General features: G+C 34.8%; 2 protein-coding genes across 5 annotated transcripts; both read right to left on the minus strand.

Annotated features, from left to right (window-relative positions):
- Positions 1-1,486: 1,486 nt before the first annotated feature.
- LOC120191478 (mitogen-activated protein kinase kinase 5-like) lies at positions 1,487-9,795 on the minus strand. Its single transcript, XM_039194421.1, has 2 exons — positions 9,780-9,795; positions 1,487-2,788 (listed from the first exon to the last, which is right to left on the minus strand). The coding sequence occupies exon 2, from the start codon at positions 2,741-2,743 to the stop codon at positions 1,688-1,690; it is 1,056 nt and encodes a 351-aa protein (XP_039050352.1). The 5' UTR covers positions 2,744-2,788; positions 9,780-9,795; the 3' UTR covers positions 1,487-1,687.
- Positions 6,339-27,880, minus strand: LOC120191474 (protein MOR1-like). Of its 4 annotated transcripts, none has more exons than XM_039194416.1 (54): positions 27,628-27,880; positions 27,406-27,511; positions 27,175-27,298; positions 26,969-27,048; positions 26,704-26,881; positions 26,541-26,605; positions 25,617-25,699; positions 25,435-25,520; positions 25,195-25,308; positions 24,477-24,596; positions 23,597-23,699; positions 23,216-23,352; positions 22,816-22,881; positions 22,617-22,732; positions 22,475-22,520; positions 21,655-21,726; positions 21,279-21,386; positions 21,086-21,191; positions 19,517-19,629; positions 19,322-19,409; positions 18,967-19,067; positions 18,686-18,793; positions 18,488-18,593; positions 18,285-18,364; positions 17,834-17,980; positions 17,636-17,711; positions 17,413-17,537; positions 17,208-17,318; positions 16,982-17,131; positions 16,812-16,886; positions 16,602-16,683; positions 16,388-16,503; positions 16,191-16,292; positions 16,017-16,088; positions 15,828-15,923; positions 15,644-15,745; positions 15,450-15,551; positions 14,798-14,983; positions 14,500-14,608; positions 14,329-14,405; positions 14,178-14,257; positions 11,545-11,592; positions 11,298-11,424; positions 10,572-10,694; positions 10,349-10,426; positions 9,380-9,538; positions 9,134-9,292; positions 8,269-8,366; positions 7,989-8,145; positions 7,776-7,889; positions 7,564-7,659; positions 7,412-7,483; positions 7,037-7,328; positions 6,339-6,948 (listed from the first exon to the last, which is right to left on the minus strand). In XM_039194416.1, exons 1-54 carry the CDS (start codon positions 27,785-27,787, stop codon positions 6,671-6,673), a joined length of 6,075 nt encoding a protein of 2,024 aa, XP_039050347.1. In that variant the 5' UTR covers positions 27,788-27,880; the 3' UTR covers positions 6,339-6,670. The 4 variants fall into 4 exon arrangements, with proteins under 4 accessions (XP_039050347.1, XP_039050348.1, XP_039050346.1 ...); XM_039194417.1 differs by having other exon boundaries at positions 14,500-14,611; positions 14,801-14,983; positions 22,475-22,515; positions 22,618-22,732; positions 27,628-27,879; XM_039194415.1 differs by having other exon boundaries at positions 14,500-14,611; positions 14,801-14,983; positions 27,628-27,879.

The following is a 27,880-nucleotide window of genomic DNA, read 5'->3' on the forward strand; positions in this document are numbered from 1 at the left end:
CAGGGGCAAATGAGCTGTATTGATGTCCAAGTGAAGGACGGAAAATGAACTGACGGTTCAAGAGTTGAGCAAACTGGCCCAGGTTGAGAGGATAGAGCTGGTCCAGAAAAAATGGGTCAACGACATAATTATAAGCTTGCATTAGGCCTTGTTTGATCATAGTTTGAATAACTATGCTGTTTTTGGTAACCATCGGTTGGAGTTGATGGTTTCGAGTATACCCCGGTTGATTGGAATTGCATCTACCATTGCCTCCACCACCTCTTGATGAATTTTGAACACAAACCCCCCTTATTTGTTCTTGTTGTGTATCACACAACAATTTGATCTTAGCCAAATACTCACTAATGGTCAACCCACCCTTCCTTTGGGAATGCAGATTGTGGCTTAGTGACAATTATTAACTTCATCTAATTACTTACTGATTCGTCTTGACTAATTGAATTATTAAGTAATAAAGTTTCGTATGATGATATAAAGCAGTACAAGACTTGTACCGATTTCTATTCAAACCTACTAAAAGGCATCCCAACTCATTGTCGGCTGCAATCTATGTTTGCGTACCAGACATGACCTCCAAGGTTCATCACTTTAAAAGAAATCCAATACATGCACCAAAGTCCAACTAAAATATATGGCAATGCCATTTTCTAGAGCCTTTCTCCTCCGCACATTTCAATTATTATTATTGGACATTCATCAGAGGACTACAAAGACAGTTTGAAGTAAAGGAATCTCAACAAAACAACACACCCACACCAAAACAAAGCTTTCCAGGTTCAGAAATTGATAAAACATTAACCTACTCAAAAGTCCAGATCAAAGACACGGACCATGTTATTTGGGGTATTGTTCTACCTCAATTTCAGTCACACAAATGCATCTTACAACTCTCCGATCCATCATTGCTGAAGTGTAATACAGAAAATTCCCAATTTAAAACCATAACAAAATGATCAACCACGTAGAGTAATGACAAAAGCTTACAAAAAAAAAAAGGTCAATGGTGGAACTGGAAACAAGACAACCTAAAGGTGGAAAAACAGCAAGTAGCATATCTTTCCATAACCGGAACACACTCAAAAATAATCAACAAGAAAATACAAGGAATCAACCTTGGTTAACCTGTTTTGCCTACATAGCTAGCTATTATTTTCACTAGTAGAGCAGGGGCCACTAATGCACAAATTTTGCAACAGGAAATAAAAGGGTATCCAAAGAACAACACAAGAATTCCAAAAAACAAGATATGAAACTTCCCCATTATACATTCAACCCCATTCTTGCCAAGCCTCCAGGATAAGATAACCGACAAAGATAAGGCACCCATTCCCCCTTTTGTTTACTAAAGCTAAAGCCAAATCTAAGTATCTAACATCTCTCTATTGAATTAGAAATAATAATAGTAATATAACATGATTAAAGGAGCCTCGAAGCAAGCTGATAAAGAACATAGAAAGCAGCAAACAAAATCAGAAGAAGGGCAAGTCATAAGAGATATATTTTTTTAATATTGTAAAAATTATCTTTTTTTATCAAAAGAGCAAGAGTGTGATTAATAGAAACATGAAAGGAAAAAGAAAGGAAAGACATTGCACCCAAACTCCCCCCAGACCCTCTCATTATATCAAAACTTACAGAAGAAGATAATTTTGCCCTAAACCCAAAATAAATAAAAAGTAGGGAACTAGGAAGAAAGGGGAGGTGGGGGTGGCAATAACTGATGAAGATTCTGAGCAACCTGTTGTTGTTGTTGTCCTCTGAGTATAAAAGGATGCTGCAACAACCGAGTCGCCGTCCACCTCCTGGCTGGATCCCTCTGCAAACAGCACGATATAAAATGCCTAAATTCATTGGAAGCAGTAGGTGGAGCCTCTGGTGGCTGAGACATACAAATCGCACACATAAGACTAGCCCAATCACCTTGTCGACCAACCGCGAAAGGGAACCTCCCTAAATAGAATTCCAATATGCTAACACCTAAACTCCAAATATCCCCAGCGTAACCATCGTAGAGCCCGTGGTTCAAATCGGTGTTAATCCTCTCGGGACTCATGTAAGCTATGGTCCCAACAGATGAGTTACACGGGTCCAAGGTTTGATCCAGGATTCGGCTCACCCCAAAATCAGCTATTTTGACAACCTTCTTCGAATTGATTAGCAGGTTCGAGGGTTTTATATCGCGGTGAACGATGCGTCGCCGGTGAAGGTAGTTCAGACCGCTTAGGACTTGACGGGCTAGATCTGATAAGTTAGACTCGAGAGATATGGGGATCCCTTCCAAAGATCCGCCGTCCATGAATTCCAAAAGGACCTGAATTTCTCCGTTGTGATCGTACATTTCGTGGCATTTCACGACGTTAGGGTGGTCCACGTCACGGAGGATCTCGATCTCCCTACGGATCTGACGGCGAACGGACTCCTCGTGGTGCCCGTGGATAACTTTGAGGGCATAAGGGCGAGACGTAGGACGGTGGATGACTTTGTAAACGGTTCCCCCCGTCCCGCTTCCTATTCGGCTGACACGGTCGAGCTCCGAGATGTTGACCTGCAGAGGCGCGGCGGCGTTAGAGTTGGCGGTAGGTGGAGCGGAGTTAGAGGAGGGAGGAAGCGGAAGAGGGACGGCAAGAGCTGGGTCGCGTTGAGGAAGAGGTAGGGTTAGGTCAGCTCGTCGACGTGGACGGCTCCTATTAACGGAGGAGGAGCCACCGGCCGATGTAGGTGGTTGCAGATTGGGTTTCATATCTACGTATAAAAAATTTTGGAATGAAAAAAGGAAGTGAATGATGGAAACTGGAAAGAGTCTGTTCTCTTTTTCCTTCAATTTTCAGAGGAAAAGGAAGGATCCTGGACAAAGAAAAATAAATAAAGAGAGGTAAAATTATTATTAATAATATATCAGATTTTCCTTTGATAATTTCAGGAATATTGGTTCAAGTCTAATAAAGTATTTTTAATAAAAATTTAGATTCATGTCTAATAAACAATATTATTAAAAAAAACTTATAATTTTCATTCATAATACATAAAAATACTAAAAAGATTTTAAATTAGATGTTACAATTAATCAAATACCAACTTAGTTAAAAACAACCCATCATTCTTTCTTTTTTTTTAAAAGGTTATGTACTCGATTATAGGCAAATACAAAACGAAACAACAATTTGGGTCTCGTTAAAAAACTCCCTAATTCTAGACGGAGGAAAAAGAGTACCAAGAGTTGTCAAGAGTCTGCACCATCCACATATAATTTACATAGCTACAATCGAATAGGTCAGCTTCACTAAACTCACTTGAGGCAAAACCCAAAAAAAAAATCATGATAATGAACCAAAAATCATTCACACTCACTCACCAGCATAGCAGGCAGCAAACCAAAATCTGAACCTTGACTGCACACCTACAAAACAATGCAACCAACATGGCATCGACAGAAAGCAGCTCCAAAATGACAGCATTAAGGAGGAAACAACCATCAAATGCAAAAACCAACAATAGTCAGCATCAAAGGCAAATTAACGCTGCACCAGATTAAAGCACAAGGAAAAACAAGCATCGAAGACCATGGCAACAGCGAGAGCTAAGATAAAGCCAACATCACTCCCCTAAAACATCAACGAAAACTCCAAAAGCGATTTACCCCGATCCACAAAACATTAGACTTATAACAGCACATCACACAATAGAATCCTCAACAATTGCCATAAGCACAACACATATGAAGGATGCACCAGACTCATTGTTGCCACAAAATCTTTTAAATCCAATTTAGTTCAAAGTTGAAAAACCTCTTGAAAACTCATTCACAGAAGGAAACAATTCGGGCCATTTGCTATTACACCAATGACCAATTTTTAAGCACAACAACTCAAATATATGGTTCTTAAATCATCATTTCTTATAATGGAAATCAATATTATTGTTAATTTTTTTATGGTTATAAATAAAATAATTAAAAATCACTATATATATATCAAATACAACACTAACAAGTTCATATATATAGTTTTATCACTTTAATTATAATTATTTTATAAATATATTATTAAAATATTGAAAATTATTAGAGTATTTGTAAAATTATTAAAATAATTAAAAATATTATAAAATAATAATTTATAAATATAAAAAATTTATATCCAAAAAATATTTACAAATTATTAAAAATATAAACAATTTCATTAAAGGTATCTTTGATAATCTCTCGTCAGTACAAGTCTATTTTTATTATTCATTGGATATACTTTGAGTATAATCAATTTTATATTAAAATAACAATAAAATTTTATTTTTTTTCTTTAATATTTCACAATAAATATTAATAATTTTGAAATAAAATACCTTAATTTTAAGCATAATAAATATTTTTGTATAACTTCTTATATTTTTATATTATTCAAAATTTTAAATAAAAATACTAGGATTCATTGTCTGGTATTAAAAAATGTGACCAATAACTTTTAAACACCTTTTACTCTTTAGCTATATTCACTTAAGATCACAAATTAAATTATTAATTATATATATATATATATATTAAAATGTATATATATTGATCATTAAAATAATGACTGAATTTGATATTATGAATCAATTCTAATACAAATCCCGTTGATAATTATAAATTTTCGTAGACTTTTTTTATATATTTTTTAACCCTAAAATATTAATGATTAAATTATATCCATAAAACCCAAAATAAATATCACAATAAATGAATATAAATGAACTGAGAATCTTTAATAAATACTTTTATAAGGTCTTTTTCCTATATGAGCTAGAAGCAATTGGATTCAAATTAGTACTTTTGGCATAGATGATTGCTTATTTAAAATTATTTTAAGTATTCGAAGATTTTTATTTATTTATACATATTGTATAGTTTTCAAAAATCTTATGTTTCCTTTCATAATTCTCTTTTAATAGTAGACTTGTAACCGAACGAACACAAACAGGGTATGTTCATGTTCGCTTGTTTAATTTTAATCGAACAAATGAACGAACATGAACATAAATGAACACAAAATTTGTTGTTCGTGTTTGTTCATATCTGTTCATTTAAATGATGAACGAACATAAACAAATGAATGTAAATGAACACAATAAACAAACATAAAAGAACACAATAAATGAACATAAACGACCATAATCAAATCTGCAAAAACATAACAAATGAACGCAATCAAACACAATAAATGAATGTAAACAACAACAACAATAACCACATAAAAAATCAGTATTCATTAATATAACCTACAACTCCAGAGTTCAAATTAATTGGGTTTTAAATGGGTATGATTTATATTTTCTCTAATTGATATGAGTTTAAAATTATTTGAGGTTTAAAATATTAATGATTGGATCTTAATATTTTAAATGAGTATTGAGATTGGGCTAAATATAATGGAACGGACATAAACGAACATACACAAACATAAATGATCGGATATAAATAAATGAACATAAACGACCGAACGAAACATTTGTTCATGTTCGTTCATTTAATTAAATGAACATAAAATCCTGTTCATGTTTGTTCGTTTAATAAATAATGGAACATAAACGAAATTTCCACTAAACGGTTCGTTGAATGTTCAATCCGTTTGCAGGCCTATTTAATAATATAGATGAATTATAAGGTAATATATGTTTAGGATTTTTTTAATCTATCGACAGTATATATCCTATAAACGTAGCTGTTGAACCTAATACCGTTAAAGAGAACAACATTCTTTTTTACCATTGAAATCACTTTATATTTATTTTAAAATATACATATTTCTAATATTAATTTTCAAATAAAAAAAAATTCATATTATTTATTTTAATTAAGCGTTTGTTTATTCGGTTCGTTTAGGTTTGAAAATACTATTTATCAACATTCCAAAATTGTTGGTTGTCTCAAAGTGAATGAACCGGTTTTTTATTTTGTAATTAACATGTCACACGTTTCAATATTACCTAGCAATAGCATGCAGCATGTATTCAGACGCCAACAGAAGGAAGACCAGAGGAACATAATTACATGGAAATGGTACAAATTAGGCGTATAGTGGTGAGATATATATCGACTCTGTAAAAGTGAACCTACTCAATATTTCAAAACACGAGTTCATTGGAAGCTGGGATGTCCACCCTACTCACCAACTACCATCTGGCAAGCAGTTAGAGCATGGACGGTTAAATTTGGAAATTACAAGCGGGACAATGCGTTTAATTTCATGAACTAAGCACAAGGCTGTTCCAAGAAAACCTCCTTTTAACTCTTTTCACAGTCAGGTAAACATTTAGGTACAAGTTTGTACAACATGAAATAAGTCGATACTTTGGACTAAGTTAAGCAAACACTGGGTGTATTTGCAATTTACGAGAAAATCAAATGTCAATTACATAATTAGCCAACGTTTATACCATCCCATGCAACTCTTGCAACAAAATTTCAGTCTATGATCAAGTATCTATCTATGCCTTAATACTAACGTCCAATACAAGTAGATTTCAGGAAATCACCGTAATCGCATCTTCTAAAATTAATGAAAATTTGGTACAGCTAAATCTATTAAGCTGGAATTGAGAGACGGGGCTTTTGATGGGTAAACTGAAGTATTGCCAATTTACAAGAATGGCTTAGGTGGCAGGCTGTAAAATGACGCATAAAAAGGGGAAGGGGTTAAAGAGGCTCAAGTGGTCCGCCACTTTTTAGTCTTTCCATCCGTGCCTGTAGCCCAGACAATGCCTTCTCATCCATAGGAAGCACGCCTCCTGGTGTGGGATTATCCATGCCGGGATGAGGATCTAATGCACGAGTCTGAGTAGAGAGCCCGGCATTCAATTTGTCGTTGACGGACATCAAGGGCCGGGTTGCATACTCATCAATGTTCCCACCAGCGGCTGCTAGTTGCATACTCTTCATCCTTTCTCTGATTGCATCCAACGTGCCACTGGTAACTGTACATTCAACAATATAGCTTCCATGGTGAATCCGAACAAAATAGCATTGGCAACAATAAATAATAATAAAAGACGAGTAAATTACCTCCACTCATAAGCCTCTCATTTCTTTGGTCTGCCAACGCATTTTCAGGGGCACGGACTCTTGCTGTATTTATAGCATTACCAGACCCCCGGTTGTCTTCAGTATATGATGGTGGCAAATTAAAGTTTGTTGGTTCAGGTTTTGCGCCAAGTGATTTAGAATCATTTAAAGAGTTGGTCTGTACAGGGGACAGAGGTGCAAATTCAGGCGATGAAGCATTAAGAGAAGCTGGGGGAGGGGTAGCCATCGGCACACTTGAAGGAGTCCTTCCAGCAGCAGCATTCTTCTCCATCTGCAATGCAACTAAAACTCATTAACACGCATAACATCACATCTAGCCATTAAAATTTTACTCAGCAACGTAACAACACAAACCTGAGCCAAGCCATCTCTAATATAAGTCCGAAATGCCTCACTAGCATTCTGGAGCTGAGCAAATATATCAACCTAAAAACAAATACGAAAAATCAGTCTCCACCGTTTCTTTAGCTACCTTCAGGGATGCACAATAGAAACTACATAATTACCTTGGGGTATAGCTGAGTAATGCGATAAAGCTCATAGAGACCAATCGTGCATGTTTGCTTGTCACCAATTTTCTTGAATATTGCCGCGAGTTCTTGCTGTAAGAAGACATAAGGAAAACATTTTAAGAAACAGAAAATATCATAACACTAATAAAAAGGAGAATCACAACTTTAGTTATGCACAAACATCAGGACTAGAAATAAAATAATACTTTTAACTGGGCATCTGCAGAATTTGTTGCGGGTGCTGGATTGTTGACTCCAGAATCACCCCAATGAGTCTGACCAGGGCCAGTTGACGTCAACATTCTTGCCGCAGCCAAAGTCTGTTAAATTAAACACAAGGGATACTAGACGTTATGAAAAGGATGCTGCCACAAAAAACCTAAGAAAATTGAACAGTCAATTATTATGCTTATTACTACCTCAAGATTGAGATCAATATAAGCTAGAATAATTGGTGGAGGCTTCATGTCTATGGGCACCAAAGATAAGTGACCCTTTATTGCAGCACCTCGAAGCTTGACAATTTCATGTAGAACGGTTTTTACCATTCGCAATGGTTTATCATCAGCGCCAGCTCTTTTATCAAAAAAATAGAGGAAGAAAAACAAGTTAATCGGGAATCAGTTTATCAATTCATGATAAGGATAAGAATTGGCATTCAACACAGAAAGAAAAAGAAATATTGGGTTTAAGACATACCTTCTCCGGATTTCTTCCATCCCAAGTTCTTGCAGGTAGACATGGATACTTTGAAGGATGCGGTCAAGATCAACATCATAGATAGTGCTTTGCAGAACCTGCATCCAAGGGATTGTTACTTGACAATAATATAGGGAATAACCAATGCAAAAGCATGAACAGCTCAATGCAAAAATTCCTATAGAAAAAAATGAAATTTTTATTCATCGTATGCAGCAATTAGAAGGAAATTTCTGGTCAGATTAATTCGATGTTCACTGGTGGCTTCATTCCGTTTCTCAATAACGATACGATAAGTAATACAAAATTTCCATTTTTCAAGCTCAAATTATCATATTTCATCAGCGGCAATTATTACTGACAAAGGAATCCTACCAATCCTTTAGGGTTAACATCAGAAAGCATATAAATAAATGATCGTAACTACATCATTGCCAGTGGAAATAGTTTCTTTGCAAGGGTACCAATCACCCAAAGAAATGGGTACAAACCATTGTATGATGGATTATTAAGTTGACAAATGCTAGTACTGTTAACGGCAAGATATCTTGAGATCAAAACATAAAACCTAGACATTTTTTTCCTTACACGAATTACTACAAAAAGAAAGATGATCTTAAACCAGTTAATTTGTAAACAAAAACACTTGATGCCAAGGAAAATTAAGTTGCTTTGATTTCGTAAATTCCTTTCCTGCATAGTGATTTATGAGATGGCTTCATAAAAAAATATCCTTAAATAAATTATTCACACAAAAGTATGATTGAAGGGAAAACTAGGAAGCTTACATTATCAAGTGGAGGATAATAATTTTCAGAAAACTTGAAAATTGACATTATTCATAGAAGCACCTAGAGTTAGTTACCTTTGTGAGTTTAATAAGGCATTTGACAACCAGATCAGAGAACTTTTGATTTCTTGCTGCAAAAGTTTCATTTGTTGCTGGCGAAGGCCATCTTGAAGGATCTAGAGGACGCAAGAGATTAATCAGGACGACAAAAGAGGAGGTTCGATCAGCATTATCCTGCATGCACAATAATCAGTTAAAATCCAAAGAAGATACATAAATTTGAAGTTTAAAGAAAACATAATCATTTTAAAGCAGTTCAACCAGGATTTTAAGCATCAAGACATTCAAAGCTTTTAGAAGTTGGCTGCCATCATCCATATGGGGAACCCTTTCATCCAAAAGCCATAGAAGAAGCTCAGTAATAAGGTTGTCAAGTGTGTTTTCCTTGACAGCATGTGCAAGCCTCTTATTTTGAAATGTCTGCCAAGAGAAATTCAAATTAAGTTTTTGGAGATCAAAGTATACAAATTAACTTAAAAGAAAGCTTGAATTAATTTAACTACTACTTATATCAAAGTACACAAATTAACATTTTCTGGAGATGATTACAAATTTGGAGCCTATGCTATAGCGGAATTATCAATTTCATACATAAAAGAAATTTTGCAATTAGAAGACATGTCCAAAAATACACACAACCAGAATGTGTCGTGTGTCTAAAATTTCCACTTTAATTTTTATTAAAAAATGATGAAAAAAAACAGAGGAAGGCGGCTTTGAGGGAGGAAAACTTCAGTGTATTTTCCTCCACAGCATGTGCAAGTCTTATTTTAAAATGTCAGCACTAGTCACAGGTGTAAGCCATACCAGCACTGGTCACGTCTCCCCCACATTCCTTTCCTTCAATTTTTCTCTCCTTGATTCATGTTTTTAGATTCTTTTTTGTGATCTGGCCAAAAAGTTATGCTTTATTAATTTTCAAAATTTTATTTTTAGATTCGGAAATAAAAAAGTTCATAACATTTGACACAAGATGTTCTTATGTTCCAAGGTTTGGGCATGTCAGACGTTTGATTAACAAAGGTAGTACCTAATGATTTTTTATTCACGAGGCAACCCAATCATTTCACTATATTCGGTTACTAAAGGCATATCCTTTTCTTTAATAGTCTACCCCCAACCTACAAGCCTACTGTCAGCAGCAAAAAAATAAGAGCAAGATATAGTATCCCAAACCACAATCACAAGTTTTATTAGAAAAGTTACCAGTAATTTAGATTCTAAACTCACCTGCATAAGTGTGTTTAGTACATATTTACAAGATCTTGACGATGCTCCGGTCAAACTGAAGTCAAAAGTTTTGGCTACCTATTAAATAAAGATAGAAAAAAAGGTTATTGCATGGAGGAAAACTATGTTCTCTACAAAAAAACTAACGAAGTTATTGCTATGCAAACTCAATGCTTGAGGAAATTAATAATCAGATCATATTGAAACCGAAAAGTCCAATTGCCTTATTCGCCAAGCATGAAACGAGTCTATCTGCATCCTTCATTAGTTCATCCATCAAACTGCCTTCTGGGTCATTAGTGGCCTGTGTTAGCTCATGGCAGACAACTTTCATTCCCTCAACAGACTGCAATATAAAATGCATATGATGCTAAGAATATGGTTCTCAGTCAGAGCTACAAGAAGCACATGAATGGTTTACATCAATTTTAAATCAGGTCATAATCTCATAACCAAGTTGATTACAAGGTAAATGGCGAATAATAACATGTGTATTTGTATATATACACATATGTGTGTGTGTGTGTGTGTTTAATAGTACAAGAAACTTCCCCAACTCATATAAGAAAAGCCTACTCTCCTATAGAAGAGGCTTAATCAGAATCGAAGCCTAAGGTGCAAAGGCATTCTACAACTGGTCAAATCGGAAATATTAAAATCCAATTGCTAACACTAACAAATAGAAAAAAAATTCCAGGCACTTATAATTTGTTTTGTAATTACCATTATTAAACATATTCCTTAAACATATGATGTCCAACTATTTCAAATAAAGATTTAATTTTGATGAATCATATTGAGCAGTGTAAATTTAAAGACCGAAAGGTAACATATTACTATATAAATCAATACAGCATTTTTCTTTTCATTCCAAAAAACTCACTCTCTCAAAGAAGTTTCAAATCATATTAAGAAAACGGACTATCTATCATTAGACAAAGTTAGAAACCTGCTCAGGAGAACCAAAAGAAATGGTATCAAGAGCTTCAATCCAGTTTGTGGGGCCACTGACTCCAACAAGCGCATGAGGCATTATATGTCTCTCCATGTTAAGGTCAGATTGCACAAAGTTCTTCCTGTGGTTTTATAGACATCAAAAAGCGTGCTAGTAAGGAAAACAACATGAATAAATAGGTCAAAGTGAACAGCACAGTCCATGATTAGAAAGTTGTCAATAAAACCAAGAAAATATGGACCTAGGAATAGATTGTGAAACTTCACAACTCTGCTCTGCTACATCAGGCCTGGCAAAAAAGAAAAAAAGAAATAGTGAATAGAAAAGTTGAATAGATGATGTAAACTGCCATATCTTAACAAACATTCAGGTATGAATAAGCCAAGGAAGGGCCTATACCCTAATTGATATCTACCAGGGCAGCTATTCAAACAACAAATAATGTTGCGATAAACTCAAAACAATTGTCATGTAAAATGAAATGGGAATCATAGCTTTCACCAGACTAAAATAAGACAATATGACCGTTTCAATACCATGTCACATGCAAATTAATAACTTCGTTTTCTTTAACATAAACTAAAACCAGGAATTTTAATTTTTGGCACCACATTAGACAACTCAGTAGGATCCTGTGACAGCAGATAACGGACCATCAAATTTTCATTTTTTTTATAGAATCATAGGGAAAAACATAAGATTTGTACAGCAGAAACTAGTAGAACCTACCTTAAAACTAAAAGCAGAATAGCAAATTCTTCTTTTCGTGTAATTTTAATATTTATATACAAATAAAAGAATAGGCTAAAACACAAATTACCCACTGAAGTTGGTAACTTTATTTAGGACCAAATAGGCCCTTAAAACCATCAAATTGTGACACATTAGTCCTGTCATTTATTTTTGAAAACATGTGGTCATGTAGACCACTAAAACAATGACACATTTCACAAGTAATATAGATTTCTTCCTAATGTCTCTCATCTCTTTCTCTGCAACCTGGAATTAACTTTGAATGTCTTCCTAGTGAGTTTGGAATAGATAAGAGTTATTCGATTGATGAAGCAGATGTTGGTACTGGAAATGAAATTGATTACATGGGTTTGTGGGATGTTTGTAAATTTGCATTGGAGTGAAGGTGAAATAAATTTTTTTTTGATAGGAATGAAAGGCCTCGTTAAAAACCCCCTTCTTAAATTAAAGACCTTGAAGAAAGGTCGTTAATCATAGGAAGGAGGAAAAGAGTGCCTTGGAACTTTTATTAATATTGAACATTACATAAAAGTTAAAAATAGCACTAAATTGCTTGACATAAGACTTAAACACTCCTCCTCCCAACATAAAAACCTACACACTTGGTGAAGAAAACCACAAATAGCCCCTTACAATCAACCTATCCCTTTCTTTGCTAAGCTATCTGCCTCTCCGTTACACTCCCTTGGAATCCACCTTACTGAATGAACCTTTCCACAGATAAGACTCGAAATCTGATAAACAATAGGCGAGAAAAAAATAGGTGCCAGAGTCGGGGACTGAATCCATTCCACTGCAGACGAGCAATCACTTTCAACGATCAACCTACCAACTGAAGCCCACCGAGAATACAGAAAAATATCCATGCCTCTTTTTATAGCTTTTAATTCAGCAAGTGGGGGTATTGCTTGACCAATACTCTCTGAGAAAGTCAAAAGAGTGCAACCATTCCAATCTCTTAATAAGCCTCCTATACCTGCACCCAAATCGTTCTGCCTAACAGCTCCATCGACATTCATCTTTAGAAAGTCTACTGGGGGGGTAACCACCGAAAGACAATACGATCTTTAACATTACAAGATGAAACACCATCTGCAAGAGATGGATTACCAATCAACACATCCTCTTGTATATTAATACCCGGAAATTTGGCATGGAACCATTTAGCAAGCCTGAATCTAACAATGAAGAACAGTGACACTCTGTCTAAAAGAATTCCTTCGAACACCATTGCGTTCCTATGTTTCCATATAGACTAGAAAATGACTCCCGGAATAAACTTCCAAATGATGGTACTGGAAATGAAATTGATTACATGGGTTTGTGGGATGTTTGTAATTTGCATTGAGGTGAAGGTGAAATAAAAGGAGCATTGAAAACTCGATCTTTAAAAAAAATTGATAAGAATTGGAGGCCTCGTTAAAAAACCCCTTCATAATCATCAACATACTAAACCGTATGTCAACGAAAATTGGAAGGAGGAAAAGAGTACCTCATTAAATTGGAAGGAGGAAAGAACGCACCAATCTAGATACAGACACCAAATCAAGAAAAACCAGAAAACCTCTAAGAAACCGCTTCAAACAGCCAAATAAAACAAGGGCAGCCCTATCCGATACCAACTCACACCTATCCCGAGCCTCACATCACTAAAAACTAAAACAATCGAAACCAACACCCAAATCCATTAATGTGAAAAAAAACACAACTGACTCCAAGAGGCGAACCATCTACATATTTGGAGAAGCAACACAATCCAATCAATTAAAAATCCTTCAAAAACCGATAACAGACCAAAGCCCAAGCTTCCTCCGAGACACTTAAGCAACCTTAGCCTTTTGCTTGCTCTTTTTAGATTCACGAGGTCTCTTTTTTAAAAACAATTTATTTTTTAAAATTTTAGTGACATTTGTGACCATATTAGTGGTCCACTAACATCTCAAAATAACCGGCGTTTGCCTCAAGGGTTAAAATGTGTTACAGTTTGATACTTTAGGTTAGGGGTCAATTCAACACAAAAATATAGGGGACAATTTGAATAAAGTTGTAAAGCTCAGGAGGTAATGTGTTTTAAGTCTAAAAGAATAATAACATTAAGAAGCTTAGAGGGCAGAAAGATACCCGTTTTCCCTTACAGAACGCCTTAGTGCAGCTCTTGCTTCACCAGGGCGCCCTTCCCCTCTTTTTTCCATCTCTCGAACCTGACACAAGATATTACATGAAAAGAAAGATACACAAACATATAAAATAAAAGGAAAAAACATACACAGACCTTCCACTTAAATCTGTCATCTAGCATGCTTTTCTGAGCATCCGTCAGCTTCCCCACATACCTCCATATGTCCTCACCTAAACAGACACAGCATCTCAACAATAAAACGAAAAAGCAAGAAGCCAAGGAGTAATCTAATACTGTATAGAAGTTGCATAACATCATGCATACCAAGAATCTTATATCCGGTAGCTAGTGCATTTAGGGCAGCTTTCCTAATTTCACCATCTCGTTCTGCTGTCAAACTTGCAACAATTTGCAATGATTTCAATTGTCCACTGATCTGCTTAAAGGGCATAGGAATTAATATACCAAAAGAAATGCATAACAAAAAGAGTCTGCCCAATCCTCTTAACATCAGCTCCATGAAAATAAAACAGAAACCAACAAGATCAACATATTCTACCAAGTAAGTTATTTTAGTACCATTATTTTGGTATATAGAAATGCATGAGAGAGAGAACTCTCTTACCTCAGGTCCATGATGATCAATAAAGAAACCAACAAGATCAGCACACTCTATCCGAGTGCGATTGTTTTTAGAACGAAGACCATCTAAAATGTAAGTGTAGCTTTTTGCGGCCGAATACACTTGAACTATTTGTTTTGTAAGCTCGCGCATTTTTTCTCTAACTTTTTCAATGTTATGGCCCAACTGCAACCAAATCTAGAAATCAGTATCCTTCGTACAACATGCAAATATCAGACAAGCATAGGATCATGATTTAATCAACAAGTGAAAACTGCATACACTGGAGCTTGACCAAAAACTTGAAACTCATCTTTATTATGCTTTATTTATATATGATTATATTACATATAAATAATAGTAATTAAATATTTGTAGTTCGAAAGCTTAACTAGGTTAGCAAGCTGCTGTGGCTAAGTATTCAAAATACTGAAATTTGGCAGTGAACTAGGACAAGTATTCCACAATTAGCCCCTGACAAGCTCAATATAGAGTTGAATCGCACCAAAAATGTGATGCTATAAAGAGGGCTATGTGCAAGGCACCATACAATATGTTTCTCAAAAGAATCTATGTAACCACCAAGCAACATTCAAGGAATTGCAGACATTTCCACATATGGAAAATCATAACTAAAGATAATGAACCAGACCTTTTCAACTAAACATGGAAGAAAAATGGCAGCTTCAGCCTCCGACAAATTATATGCTTCATCCTTCAAAGAATTAAAAAGTTCAGGAAGAAACTCCAGCACCTATTAAATGCAAACCAAATGGCCGTTATTTATCCACTATACAGGAAAATCTTCAACTTGAAGCATTAACAAAGAGATAAAATAAATTTGACCTTCAAAAGGCATGTCGTGTTAGATTTACATAATTGCAAAACAAACCACCGCAATAGTATATCGAGAACTTCAATTATTTCCTTTCCTATGGAAGGAAGTGCCTGCAGTTATTTTGAGACGATTGAAATAAGAAAAATATCACCACAACCACCCTAAATAAATAATAATATACTCGTGGAAAACCTTCTGTAACATCTCAAGACCATCAACTTGCTTCTTGAAATCAGTGCTCAACATGCGCCTATGTAGATCCTCCCTAAAATACTTCATCATATCACTCTGCAATAAAGGTGTGATGCTCAGATTTCTTACAAATCAATATTAATCACTGGCAATCACAAAATGATAAGCAAGTGTAATAAAAAAATAGACCTCAAGTTCTTGGATCTGTTCAACTCGCAGCTCCTCAAACTTCGATCTTCGAACCATTCTCTCCCTTTCCTCCTGTGACAAAAAATCAATGAAAATTCATGCACCATATAAGTGTGAAGAGTTGTATTCAAATGCTCCACACAAGTTTCAAATTAATAAATCAACCAATCATACCTTATTTGAATCCTTGACATTCAATAAAGCCTGGGGCTGAACAGATATACCTTGAACAGGCAACAGTGTGTCTGGTTTCAACCCCTTTGCTGGAACGGCCCTCTTTAAAGGGACATTTTTTAAAAAAATAGAATAAAAGAAGATAGTTAACAGTCTTCAGATTGAAAGAGTAACTAACCAAAGCAATAAAAACCTACCAAAGTTACAGTTCTATTCCCATGCTTTGTGACACCATTGGAAGTAGATTTTGCAACCTTTGTGCTGGTTTTTGACGAAAGTCCAATGGACCCTCCTTTGGGTGGTTCAACAAATTCTAATGGACATTAAACAGTTCATCATACAAAAAGATTGGGATAGGGAAGTGAGATGATAGGGGGAGGGACACAAGCCAATGAAAACAAAAAAAAGTACCTTGAAAAGACCCATAAGGTTTAACTCGCTCAAGGATGAGAGCTAAAGCAGGTCCTTGAATATCTTTTAGATTCTTCTCGATCTGACAAGATGGCATACACAAAATCTAAGATGCTCAGGCATTACTCTAAAAACAAATGAATGAAAATCATGGAGGGAGAATCGACAACAAAAATAAATATAAAGAGACATAATTTAGATAGTACATACTGTTTCCTGCCCACTAACTCTTAATATTTCAGCAATGCATCCATCTGCCGCTTTGCGAACATCCGAAGATTTATCCTGGAAGAATACCAAACATACAGATACATGTAAATATAGTGGAAATGTATAGAGGAAGAGGAAACACAGAATTTATCTATTCAACCAAAATTTACCATCATGGCAGTAGCAGCTGGTTTGAGCAAATGCACAGCATCAGGAAATTCACTGAGTCCAGAGAGTTGCCTAGCTGACCAATCAAAAAGATCTTTACGTCCTTCTGCCCCAATCTTAGTGTCTGTTAGTGCTGACGTGATATACGGAACCTAAAACAACAGAATTGTTCTGGATATGGAACAAAGATAATAAAAGCTACAACATTGAAATCAGAAAAATAGTCACCATTTTGTCAAAATGAGCAGCTGCATTCCAAGCATCTAAAGTAGACAAAGTGCCCTCTCTCATATGCTTCTTATTGTCACTAACACATTTCAAAATATCCGATAATATTCCCTGCACTTAACAAAATCCGGCATGAATTCATTCTTCTAAGCAAATAAAAGAATAAAGGTTATTTTAAATGATAAATAAAGTGTGTACATCAAACCTTGCTTGCTTTCTCAACAGCCGGTCCCATTGCAGATGCAACATTGCCAATGGTAGTCAAAGTGGCCATAACCAAATTTTTGTTGCTATCATATAGCCGCCCCCTAAGAGCACCAAATAGCTCTCCTGGCAATCAAATAACCCACATGATCAGAATGTTTGCCACAATGAACAATACAGAAGATCTCAATTAGTCAAGGAAAGTTATGAGACCCATAGCACACCTGTTCCAGTGGGTTGAATGCGCTTGTTGGCCTCTTCCAAAATTTTATTCACTGCTTCAATAGACTCCAAACGAACCTAGAATTGTTAAACATGGGAACCCACCATAAATACTAATTAAGGGAATCAATTATGAATCAAAACTAAAACAAATTTGAGGGGTGAAGTGCAAGCGTGATCAGATAAACAGATAGCAATACCTTCCAATCAGGACTTTCCAAGCTCTTTAACAGGGTAGGAGTGAGCTTCCCGCTAATATCTTCACGTGGCAGACTATCTAGTCCACCAACAGACAAAGAGGTTGATTCCAATGCCCTAACAGTTTTCTTAGGAACAGCAGAAGTACCCTGAACAGTGACACAAAATACAATCAGTATCCTATTCACAACAATTAGCTAGAATGTAGGCTAATAAGCCTGAAAGACAGACCAGATGTGTTCATCCCTATATTTCTATTAATAAATTAGTAAAAAAAAATGCCAGAGAACAGGATAGAAGCAAGTAAAATTATGGGAAAATTGGGTGAAATCAAAATGAAGTTTCTTCAGTCCCTAATTTAAATGTGTTATGGTATTCAATGGTTTGAGCAAATATGTTAGAATTTATAAGTCCATCAACTCAAGCAATAAGGGATTAAAATATTCCACATACCTCGAAAGGATTCTTTTGATATTCAACATCTAGTGCACTAAGCAATGCAGGTTTTACATCCGAAAGAAACCCCTTGATATCTGTGAAAATGTGTGACCAAGGAAAAAGCTAAATGTGAAAAATGAAATTCATAGAATGTTGAATCATAAACAGAAGTGGTATAGACAAATCTAATTAGGCCAATGCCAAGTATCAGCCATCACCTGGGCCAATAAACTTGTGTAAAGCACCCAAAAGCTTAATTGTAGCATTCCGAGTGGCTGCAGCACTAGACTGCAATCCAGTATCTTTACAAAAATCAATTAGATCCTGCATTACGGTTAGCAACGATATCTAAGTAAACCATTCAAAAAATAGCATTAAAACTGAGAGATGACAAATAGTTGAGATGAATGAATTACCTTCAACTTCAGATGTGATACACCAAAGTCATCAATAGCCGAGACCATCCACAATAAACCCTCACTCAGAACCTTGGGATTCTTGTGCTCTTTCATTATTTTATAAAGCTGCAATAAATATCTGTTATGCAGTATTCAAGAGAAAACAAAATAAAAGTAGGGAAAAAAACTTAAAAGAACAAAGTATTCTTGATCTCTGCTTCTATAAAGGCACAGCTGACTGAACTGAAATCAAAAAAAGGAATTAATGATCAGAAGATTAATATTTGATCTTCAATTACCCTCTCAAAAACAAATCCTGGACCTATTGCCTCACAGAAACTGGTTAGGCACTTCATCGCATGAGCACGAGTTTTCATATCTGCCACTCTTTCACTTACACCTGTCAACGAGGCAAAATAACAGCAGGCACCATAATGAGAGACTGAATGAGAATTAATTTTGACACAGAATGGACAAAAATTTAGGTAAAAAAATGAGTAAACAGAAAACAGTGTATAGGAAGACGATCATAAGAGAATTAATTCTGACACAGGATAGAAAAAAAATTAGGTACAAAACTGAGTATAAGAGGACAATCATAACAAATTCTAAAAGCCTGTTATTGGAAAATGTGTACGTCAAACTAATACTTACCAAGAAGGCAAAGAACAACACATTTCTTAGGAAACTTTGTAGCACTGGAGGCTAGATAAGTGATGACTTCAATAACTTGTTGCTGGACCTGCATCATTCAATTTAAAATCTTGACACCAATAAAAAGTGAAATTAGGAGAAAGAGAGAGGCTAAAGAAGACAAGCTACCATCTACAGACTGCAAATATCGTATACCTGAACATTTTTCTCATTCCAACCAGGAAGTGTACAAAGCAAATAAATCAAAATCTCCACAGACCGATCAAGGTCCTGGAGACCTTCAACCTGTTGTTTCAGAGAGGATATGGCTGCAATCAGAGAGGTTTGGTACCCAATTAGAAAATTCAAATGATCAAATAATGTAAAATGGAAAAAACATCTACCTACTTCAAGCAACATAGAGAACAATGTTTTAGACAGAAAACACTATGAACAGAACTCATGATACCATAATTCGAACCCTCAGCAGAGAATTAAAAAATAATGGGTGCATACATATAAATTACATGCAACTGAGCATACCAGAAACATGTAACCATTATTTGGAATAAAGTTAGAATCATGGTTATTACTTGAAAAGAAAATATGTTAAGCATCTTCTACATCCAATAATCACCAAAAAGATAAAAGCAAGATAAAATTGTAATCAAGATAAAAACAGATTATCTCATATGTGAAGGTAAAAGGTTAGAAGTTAAATACCATAAAATGTAAAAGAAAACAACTAAAATGTGATAAAATTGTAATGGAGTTATGAATAGATATAATGTGAAGATAAAAGGTTTTTAAATACCATAAAATGTCAAAGAATGAAAGAAAACAACCAAAACATTGATATCTTGTATTACACTCTCATTTAACATAGCAACAATATTATCCAAGTTAAAAGAAACAAGTAGAGGAGAATACATTCATATTAGTACTAAGAAACTAATGTTAGCAATTCTAGCTACAAATGATTAATAAACACAAAAATAAAATAACTTTTTTTCAATTACATTATCTAATTATTTGATTAGCATTCCAATTGACTAGAAAAGATCCAGCTTTTGAAGCATTTTAAAGAAACTCGAAATGAAAATTACAGCTCAATATAGTTTCTGAGGATAAGAGATTAGGAGTCTCATCTAAAAAGGAAAGTGGATTATTCCTCTTCTCTTGTTTTAAGAAAAGTAACCAAACCAAAAAAAAAAAAGATCCAACAACAAGAAGTTAATGATAAATAAAATGGGAAAAGACACGTTAAGATATGTTACCCCTTATCTTATTAATAGGGATCCACACATTAGGGCAAGTGTTAAAGTGATATTATCCTAAAACTCAAGTCTTGAATCTCAGGGTCATATATTCAAGTTGAGTCCCTCAAACTATAGCCAATTAGTTTAAGGTAGGCCGCTTAACAAGGCGTAATTAAAGGCAAAAAAATATGACATTTGTTGCCTGCATTGATTTAGTTAAGCACCTCTTCTAACAATAAGAACATAAGAGTGTACTTTCAATTTTTGTATAAGAGAACAAATCGCACAAGGTTGCAGATTTTATACGGTTATACACATGTATCCATGGATGTATGTATGCATATGATATATTGATCTGAATGTATATGCATTTATATATACATATAGATAGATATAGATATATGGCCTGCACGACTACATGAATTTGCAAGTTACCAATCCTATATAAGCTTCACTACGTCCCTATTTATCAATACACAGTAAAATCTAGCTTCCATGACTACATGAATTTGCAAGGTAAACCAACCTTCAAGACGCTCTTTCCATACAGCACTCTTCATTTGAGAAATGACATCTTCCTGTATGAGGGAACCTAATTTGCTTTCAATCTCTTCAAGACTCATTTCTGCTGGCTGTAATTGTCAGACATATCAAAGAAACTAAGATATTTCCAGCTATTAAAGTAATAGCAATAAAGAAACTTTAACAGATAAGTTAACCTCAATGTCCTCGGGCTTTTCACTCAATTTTTTTGTTTCCATCCGTCCAGCTCCATCTACCTTCTTAATGTTGCCTGACTTAACTGAAGCCACTTTCTTGTTGGCAGGCTGACAGACAGTTAAAGTTTTCAATCAGCATGACATTAGAAAAATGTGATTAAAAAATAATCAAAAATAGGAATAATAGCCAAATAAGCAGAAACTTACAAAGAGAAACAGAAATCAGATCTCAACCTTTTATTGCACGGAATTAACTCTAATTCTATTACAGAACCTTGATGCTATAGAATATTACATACTTCAATAACATTCACGGATGGATGATATTATTTATATGAAAATGCTCTAGAATAACAATGAGAAAATAAAATCTTACAGCTGCAGAGACAGGCCTCTTCCCGCTAAGCATGCTTGCGGCTGATTTCCTAACGAATGAACCTTCAGAAGCCTACATGGAGTAGGCGAGTAGCTAATTCATAAGTTTCTAATCCCTTAAACATGATACAAAAGATAACAGACAAAATAAAAATATTTAAAAAGTTTAATAAAAATTGTCTCAAATGAAGTGTCAGCAAATATATCATTACTCGAATCACCAATTCCATTAAAAATTATTAAAAAAAAAACCACATCTCATATGGTTGACTTATCTATGCTAACATTAAAATGGCCGTTTTCATAGCAATTAACTTACTTGGCCATTTTTTGTAGAATGACAAAACCGAATTTACGACGAAGGTTTAAGGAAAGATGGTTAAGCATGCCTTGTATGAACTGTATATAAATGGAGAACTGTATAGAAATATCATCATCAGTAATTCAAAGTCACCTTTTGTAAAGTTTACCATGTTCCATCATAATAAAAAAAAAATCATGTTTTTATGCTTCCACTCATACATGTGTAATCATAAAATATCATAACACTTCTATTTCACATGTGCCAAACTCAACAATTTCATTTTGCTTTTTGAATATATATGTGATCAGCATATGATTCAAGGATTAACATCTTTGCTAGTTACTAAGCCCCAAATAGGTTCTGTCATAGCTTCTAGCAAACTTGTTACTGGCTAAGGTTACAGATCCACATAAAGTAAGGAAGAATGTATCAACTAGTCAGATTAAAAAATAAAATTGGGTAGTATATATCGTAAGAACATAAAGAAAAAAAACATTAGATTTAACAGGGCACACACCTCTGTAGAAGACACACCACCCCCTGTGTTTTTTACAGCAGCTGGAATACCATAATAAAGGTAAGAAACAAAAACACCAAACCAGTCAAAAAGGGTTCTAATTGATCCAAAATTTAATTGCAATGGTAATACAGAAAATATACCTGAGCTAGTAGCACCAGATACAGAACCAGATCCAGCAATCATTTCAGAAAGCTTCTTTTTTCTAACATCATCAAGTTTCTCCAATGACCTCTCTAATGGCCTCATACCGACAGACTAAGAGAAAGAACAAAAACCTTTATGTAGGGATAAATCTTGGGGGATTAAGGAGATGATAACATAATAAGTGAAAACATTACCTTAGCTACAGCTGTCAGCACTGAAAAGGCTGCATCTCTGACATCTGGGGTCCCATCATTAAGACACTGCAATTCAAATTAATAACCTTAATAGTTAGAGCAATAAATAACAAAAGAAAAGACTAATAAGAGCATTAACTTCTAAATGAGATGAAATTGTAAATTTTAATTTTAAGAACTCTAAAATTCAGTACAGCCACATATCATAATTCAACTCAAAATGTTCTCAAAATTCCCCCTTTCCCGTTGATTACATATTTCAGGGTTTCCATTTTCAACAACAGTGGAAGGGGAGGGATGCAGCATGGACAGGCTGACATTAAGCGAAGATAGATGAAAATAGTAAGGCCTAAAATATTCTAACTTGGAATTAGCATTATAAAAGAAAAACTGCACTGACCTCCATACAGATTGGGACATAATCCTTATGCACCTTCAGAACCACAGCTTTGTTACTTGTTTCGATACAGAATGTCACCCAGTTCAAAGTTAATGAACGCACAAGTGGAACTTTGTTTTTAGTTGCAGTTTTAACATCTGCAATAAATCATATTGAAAAATATTAAAATTGAAAGTAGCAAATAATCAAGGTATACCAACCAGCTTAGATTTTGAAAGAAATAAGCAGATGCAAATAAAAAAAAAGAAATTGCTAACAAACAGGGAAAATAAAATTAAACGAATCAGAAAGTGATTTCATTGCAAGTAAAAGAGACTAAAAACTATTTTACCCAATAAAGACAAGTAGCAAAATTACTGATTAAAATAAGAATAAACTTGCCTTCAACAATGTCCGCCAGATTTAAGCACCCAGATTTGTGCATTGCTTGAAGAGTCTGTGTGAGTGCCTCAGTCAAAGAAGGTTTTTTCTCTTTCAATTTTTCCTATAGAAGAAGAAATGATCCATACACAAGCCATTACTTTATGTTAACTACCTATTCCACCAATATAAATGCTAAAAAGAATTTGACAAAAAAATCTATATATCAGGCTACTACATGAAAGTAAATTCGAGAACTTTGTGGACCTTTAGCACTATGAACTTTTACAAAAAAGCAGCAACATGGTTACAAAAGATGGGGGACAAAGAAACTCAACAAATGCAAAGGACACGCTGAGGGAATTTTCTATTAATATTTTCCTTTTTGGGGTACGGTAGTATTTATGTAATTCTGTTATTGTTTCAGCAATTACTAATTAAAATATTTTCATTAATGAAAACATTTAAAGTAATTAAGCCTCCCTAATTTATTCGTTATTTTCATCAATTAACTACATTAAAATTTATATTCATTCCTTTTAACTATTCAGTCTTTCCATCTCAATTCGTTAATGTAAGATCCCAATAAAATCATATCTTTCATGCCAAAAATATTAGCTCTGTAGAAAGTTTCCAGCATTCTATTTTTCAGTTGGAAATAGACGATCGTTAACTTTGGCTTTAACTATTCAAAAAAGTTTGTTCAATCTTAGGGTGTCAACCAGACAAACGTGGTACTTCGGTTTTACCTAAAGTAAAATTCCACATCCAAAAGACCTTATGATAAAGAAAAATGAAGCAGGTTCAAAAATGATAAACGAAGGCACAGTTAGCAAAATGGAAAAGGAACATTACTTGCAATTAAATGCTTTCATGATAATGTAAGATATATGACACTTACAAGTAAAACTGGCAACAAAAAGCGCGAACTAGCAGAAAAATGAGTTCGCAAACCCCGTGCAAGATTCCCAATAGCTTGGATGGATTCCACTGCAACAGCAATGTTTACATCTGTAACAAGCTGCAAGATGAAAGACAACTTACGCAAATCATGATACTGAAGGCATAAGAGACATAAAGGTTAAAGCATAAAGGAAAGTACGACAAGCGAAGGTAACAAAGCAGAAACTAATCAAACACAACACATACTATGAATTTATTGTTATCGACTTGACCTTGTACTAAAAAATACCTCAGCGGCCACAAATAGCAGTTACACTAGTCATCAAGAAAAGTGCAACTAAATCTTGGTTTCAGATTCCAAATAAGGTAGAAATATCAAAGAACCTCTTAGATGCAAACAAAGAAAGCAACAGGATTTAGATAGGAAGTAGTAAAAACATTGTAATTCGTGCTGACATATGCCAACCTCATACGAGTGAAAGATGCTTGATAACACCCTGGCTTGCATGCTAAAAGAGGAGCAGAAACAAGAGAATTTGATTGGAAGGTAGTGTTTTTAACGAGGCCTCGTTTCTTTATCAAAAAAAATATAATAACATCCAAGCAGTAGGAAAATCAATAGCACTTTCATCCCTGTTCTGGTTGAAACAAAATTATATTGTCCCAATACAACAGACTAATGAAATCTTTTTATTAGGAAGAAGAAAATTGTAAACCTTCTTCAAGGTCCGGCAAACTTCCGCAAAATCACCGGGAGCTATCTTTTTCGTCGATGCAAGCTTTGTGAGTTCAGCAACAGCCTCTTTTCTTTCTGACCACTTGGTAGCTTTCTACAAGACAGACGGTGTTTATAAATGAAGAAGTTAGCAGCTTAAAAAAACCCAATTTCAGAAAAATTACTATAAAAAGGAAGAGTTGCAATTACTAAAAATAAATAGTATGGGAACAGCACTAACCACTCCATCCCAGAATCCAGACTTCTCCAGAGGAGTTAATATGTCAACTGGATCAACAAGCTCATATTCATCTATTTCCACAGGAGCTACCAGTACGATATACAAACCAAAATTACAAGATTAGCTTCATTAAAAAAATAAAAGAAAATTGTACAATCCAAAGTTCACAATAAAAAACATACCGTCAGCTTCAGATTCTTCAACAGAACCAGGGCCAGCAGCTTCAGAGACAGTTTCTGGTTCCGGTTCCTTGTCTTGCTCAGATCTGAAAAATCAAAATGAAGGGAATAAGATAATGATAAATCTGGCCTAAACAATGCAAACTGAAGTATAAAATCATAAATTTTTAAGGAAGATAATCGCAAGGAAAAATGAAAATATAATTGTGTAGTGAATAGGGACATGCAATCATCAATTCTATAAGGCAGAAGACATGAAACATCTCAAATAAACATAGCAAACTGAAGTATAAAATCATAAATTGCTAAGACAGATAATCACAAGTAAAAAATGAAAATATAACTGTTGTAGTGAATAGGGACATGCAATCATCAACTCTATCAGATAGAAGACACGAAATATCACATATACATCGTAATAGACACTTAACTGAATTTGCTAATACATTTAGATGACATTTATGACTGAAACAATAGTAGTGTAAAACATCGAATAAATAATTCAATAAATTATCTGAATTATAAAAGAAAACAAATCCGCTAATCCCTGACAGTACCGAAGTCATTTAATGGTTTATTAAACCCTTATTGATAGCCCATAATGGTCAAATTGAGTTTCAAGTGTTGTCTATCTTCTGATTGTCATACGCTTTGTTTTCCTTTCTTTTCTTTTTTGAGCATGTAGAAACCAGCGTTAAGATTGCTCTATAAACTTCAAGATTTAAAGAAAAAATGCACGACTCCTTCAAAGTACTTTATTCTTTTACCCTATCATAGTGCACCAGCAGTTGTCATCAAATACATGCTCAAAGAAATGAAAGAACAATGCTTATTTAAATAAAAGCATCAATTTAACGAAGCATAGCTCTAAATACACCCATAAACAGCACAGTGCATACTTACACTACTAAAGATGAAGAAATTTACCTTATCTTCCGTGATGGCTTAGCTGTCCCAGTCACATTCACAAGCTCAGCCTCAAGCTCTTTTTTCTTCAAGCAGCAGATCCAAATATATATATATATATATATATATCAATATAAATATAAAAAGGCATGTCTAGAGCAGACTAATTTTAATATTATTTTACCATAGTGTCACGCATCTTCTCAAACAATATTGACTTTACAGGATCCTTTCCAATCCAACGACAAAGCTCGAGAGTCAGTCCTTTGGAGGATGCACGGACATTTTGATCTTGATGGTCAAAGAGTTCAGGAAGCATCTTTAGAATTCTTTTAGGTGGGACAACTTTGGCTCCAAATTCACTAAATACAAACAGACCATAAGCAGCTTTATGGAGCAAACCATAGAATTGATTCATAGTTCACGTCAAGGGGCTCTTAAACACAAACCTTAGTGCCTGAAACATGACATCAATTGCAGGCACCACTGCTTTGGCAACTTTATTCTTTATGGCCTTCTCCATTGAATCCTATAATTACCGCAGAACACATAAAGGAAATGCATAAAGCCTCAGAACCTTAGTACGAGAAAATGCACAATTTGGATCATAGATAGCTTAAGAATAAGAATTGTTTTAATAAATTATCAAACATACCAGGAAAACATCAACAGCCTCCAATTCTACCCAGAGCATGAACGCTCCCTGGGCCTTCTCGACAGTCTTAGGCCTCCCCGTAAGACATTTCACCACAATGGCATCACATACTTCCTTGGCATACCTAACACCGAGCAAACTCAAGGTAAAAAATCGGAAGCAACCTCACAAAATGCAGATTCGAAAAAACATTTTTGCACAAAAGAAGTTTTAAAGTTAAAACGGCATCACCTTCCGGCATCTGCGTCGGCCGCTTTTAAGAAGGCAATCAAAGCATCCAAAGCCTTCTCCTGCACCGGAGCATTCGAATCCGCCACCGTCTTTCTGAAAAACGGAGCTGTACATTTGAAAATTACAAAGATCCAGCAATCAATTGAGGAAACCAGATCTGAAGCGTTTAAAATTTTCAAAAAAAATAACAAGTCTATGAAAAATTTTAAAATAAAAACTGACCTATTTCGCGAAGCCTCGGGTCCTTCGGATCCGTGATGGAATCGCAGAAAGAAGCTAAATCGATGTTAGCCTCATTCCTCACCTTCCAATTCTTGTGCAGCAACCTGTCTTCCCATGGCAATTTCTTTGCCTCCTTCAATAGTTTTTCTTCTTCCGACATTTTATTTCTACTTCTTGATGAATCTTTCTCCTATCGAATGAATCGATCTATCCAGATCTAGAATAAGAGGTGAAGGGGTTAGGGGTTTCTAGT

Source organism: Hibiscus syriacus, unplaced genomic scaffold, assembly GCF_006381635.1.
Source record: "Hibiscus syriacus cultivar Baekdansim isolate YM2019G1 unplaced genomic scaffold, ASM638163v2 tig00116970_pilon, whole genome shotgun sequence".
NCBI classification, from domain to species: Eukaryota; Viridiplantae; Streptophyta; class Magnoliopsida; order Malvales; family Malvaceae; genus Hibiscus; species Hibiscus syriacus.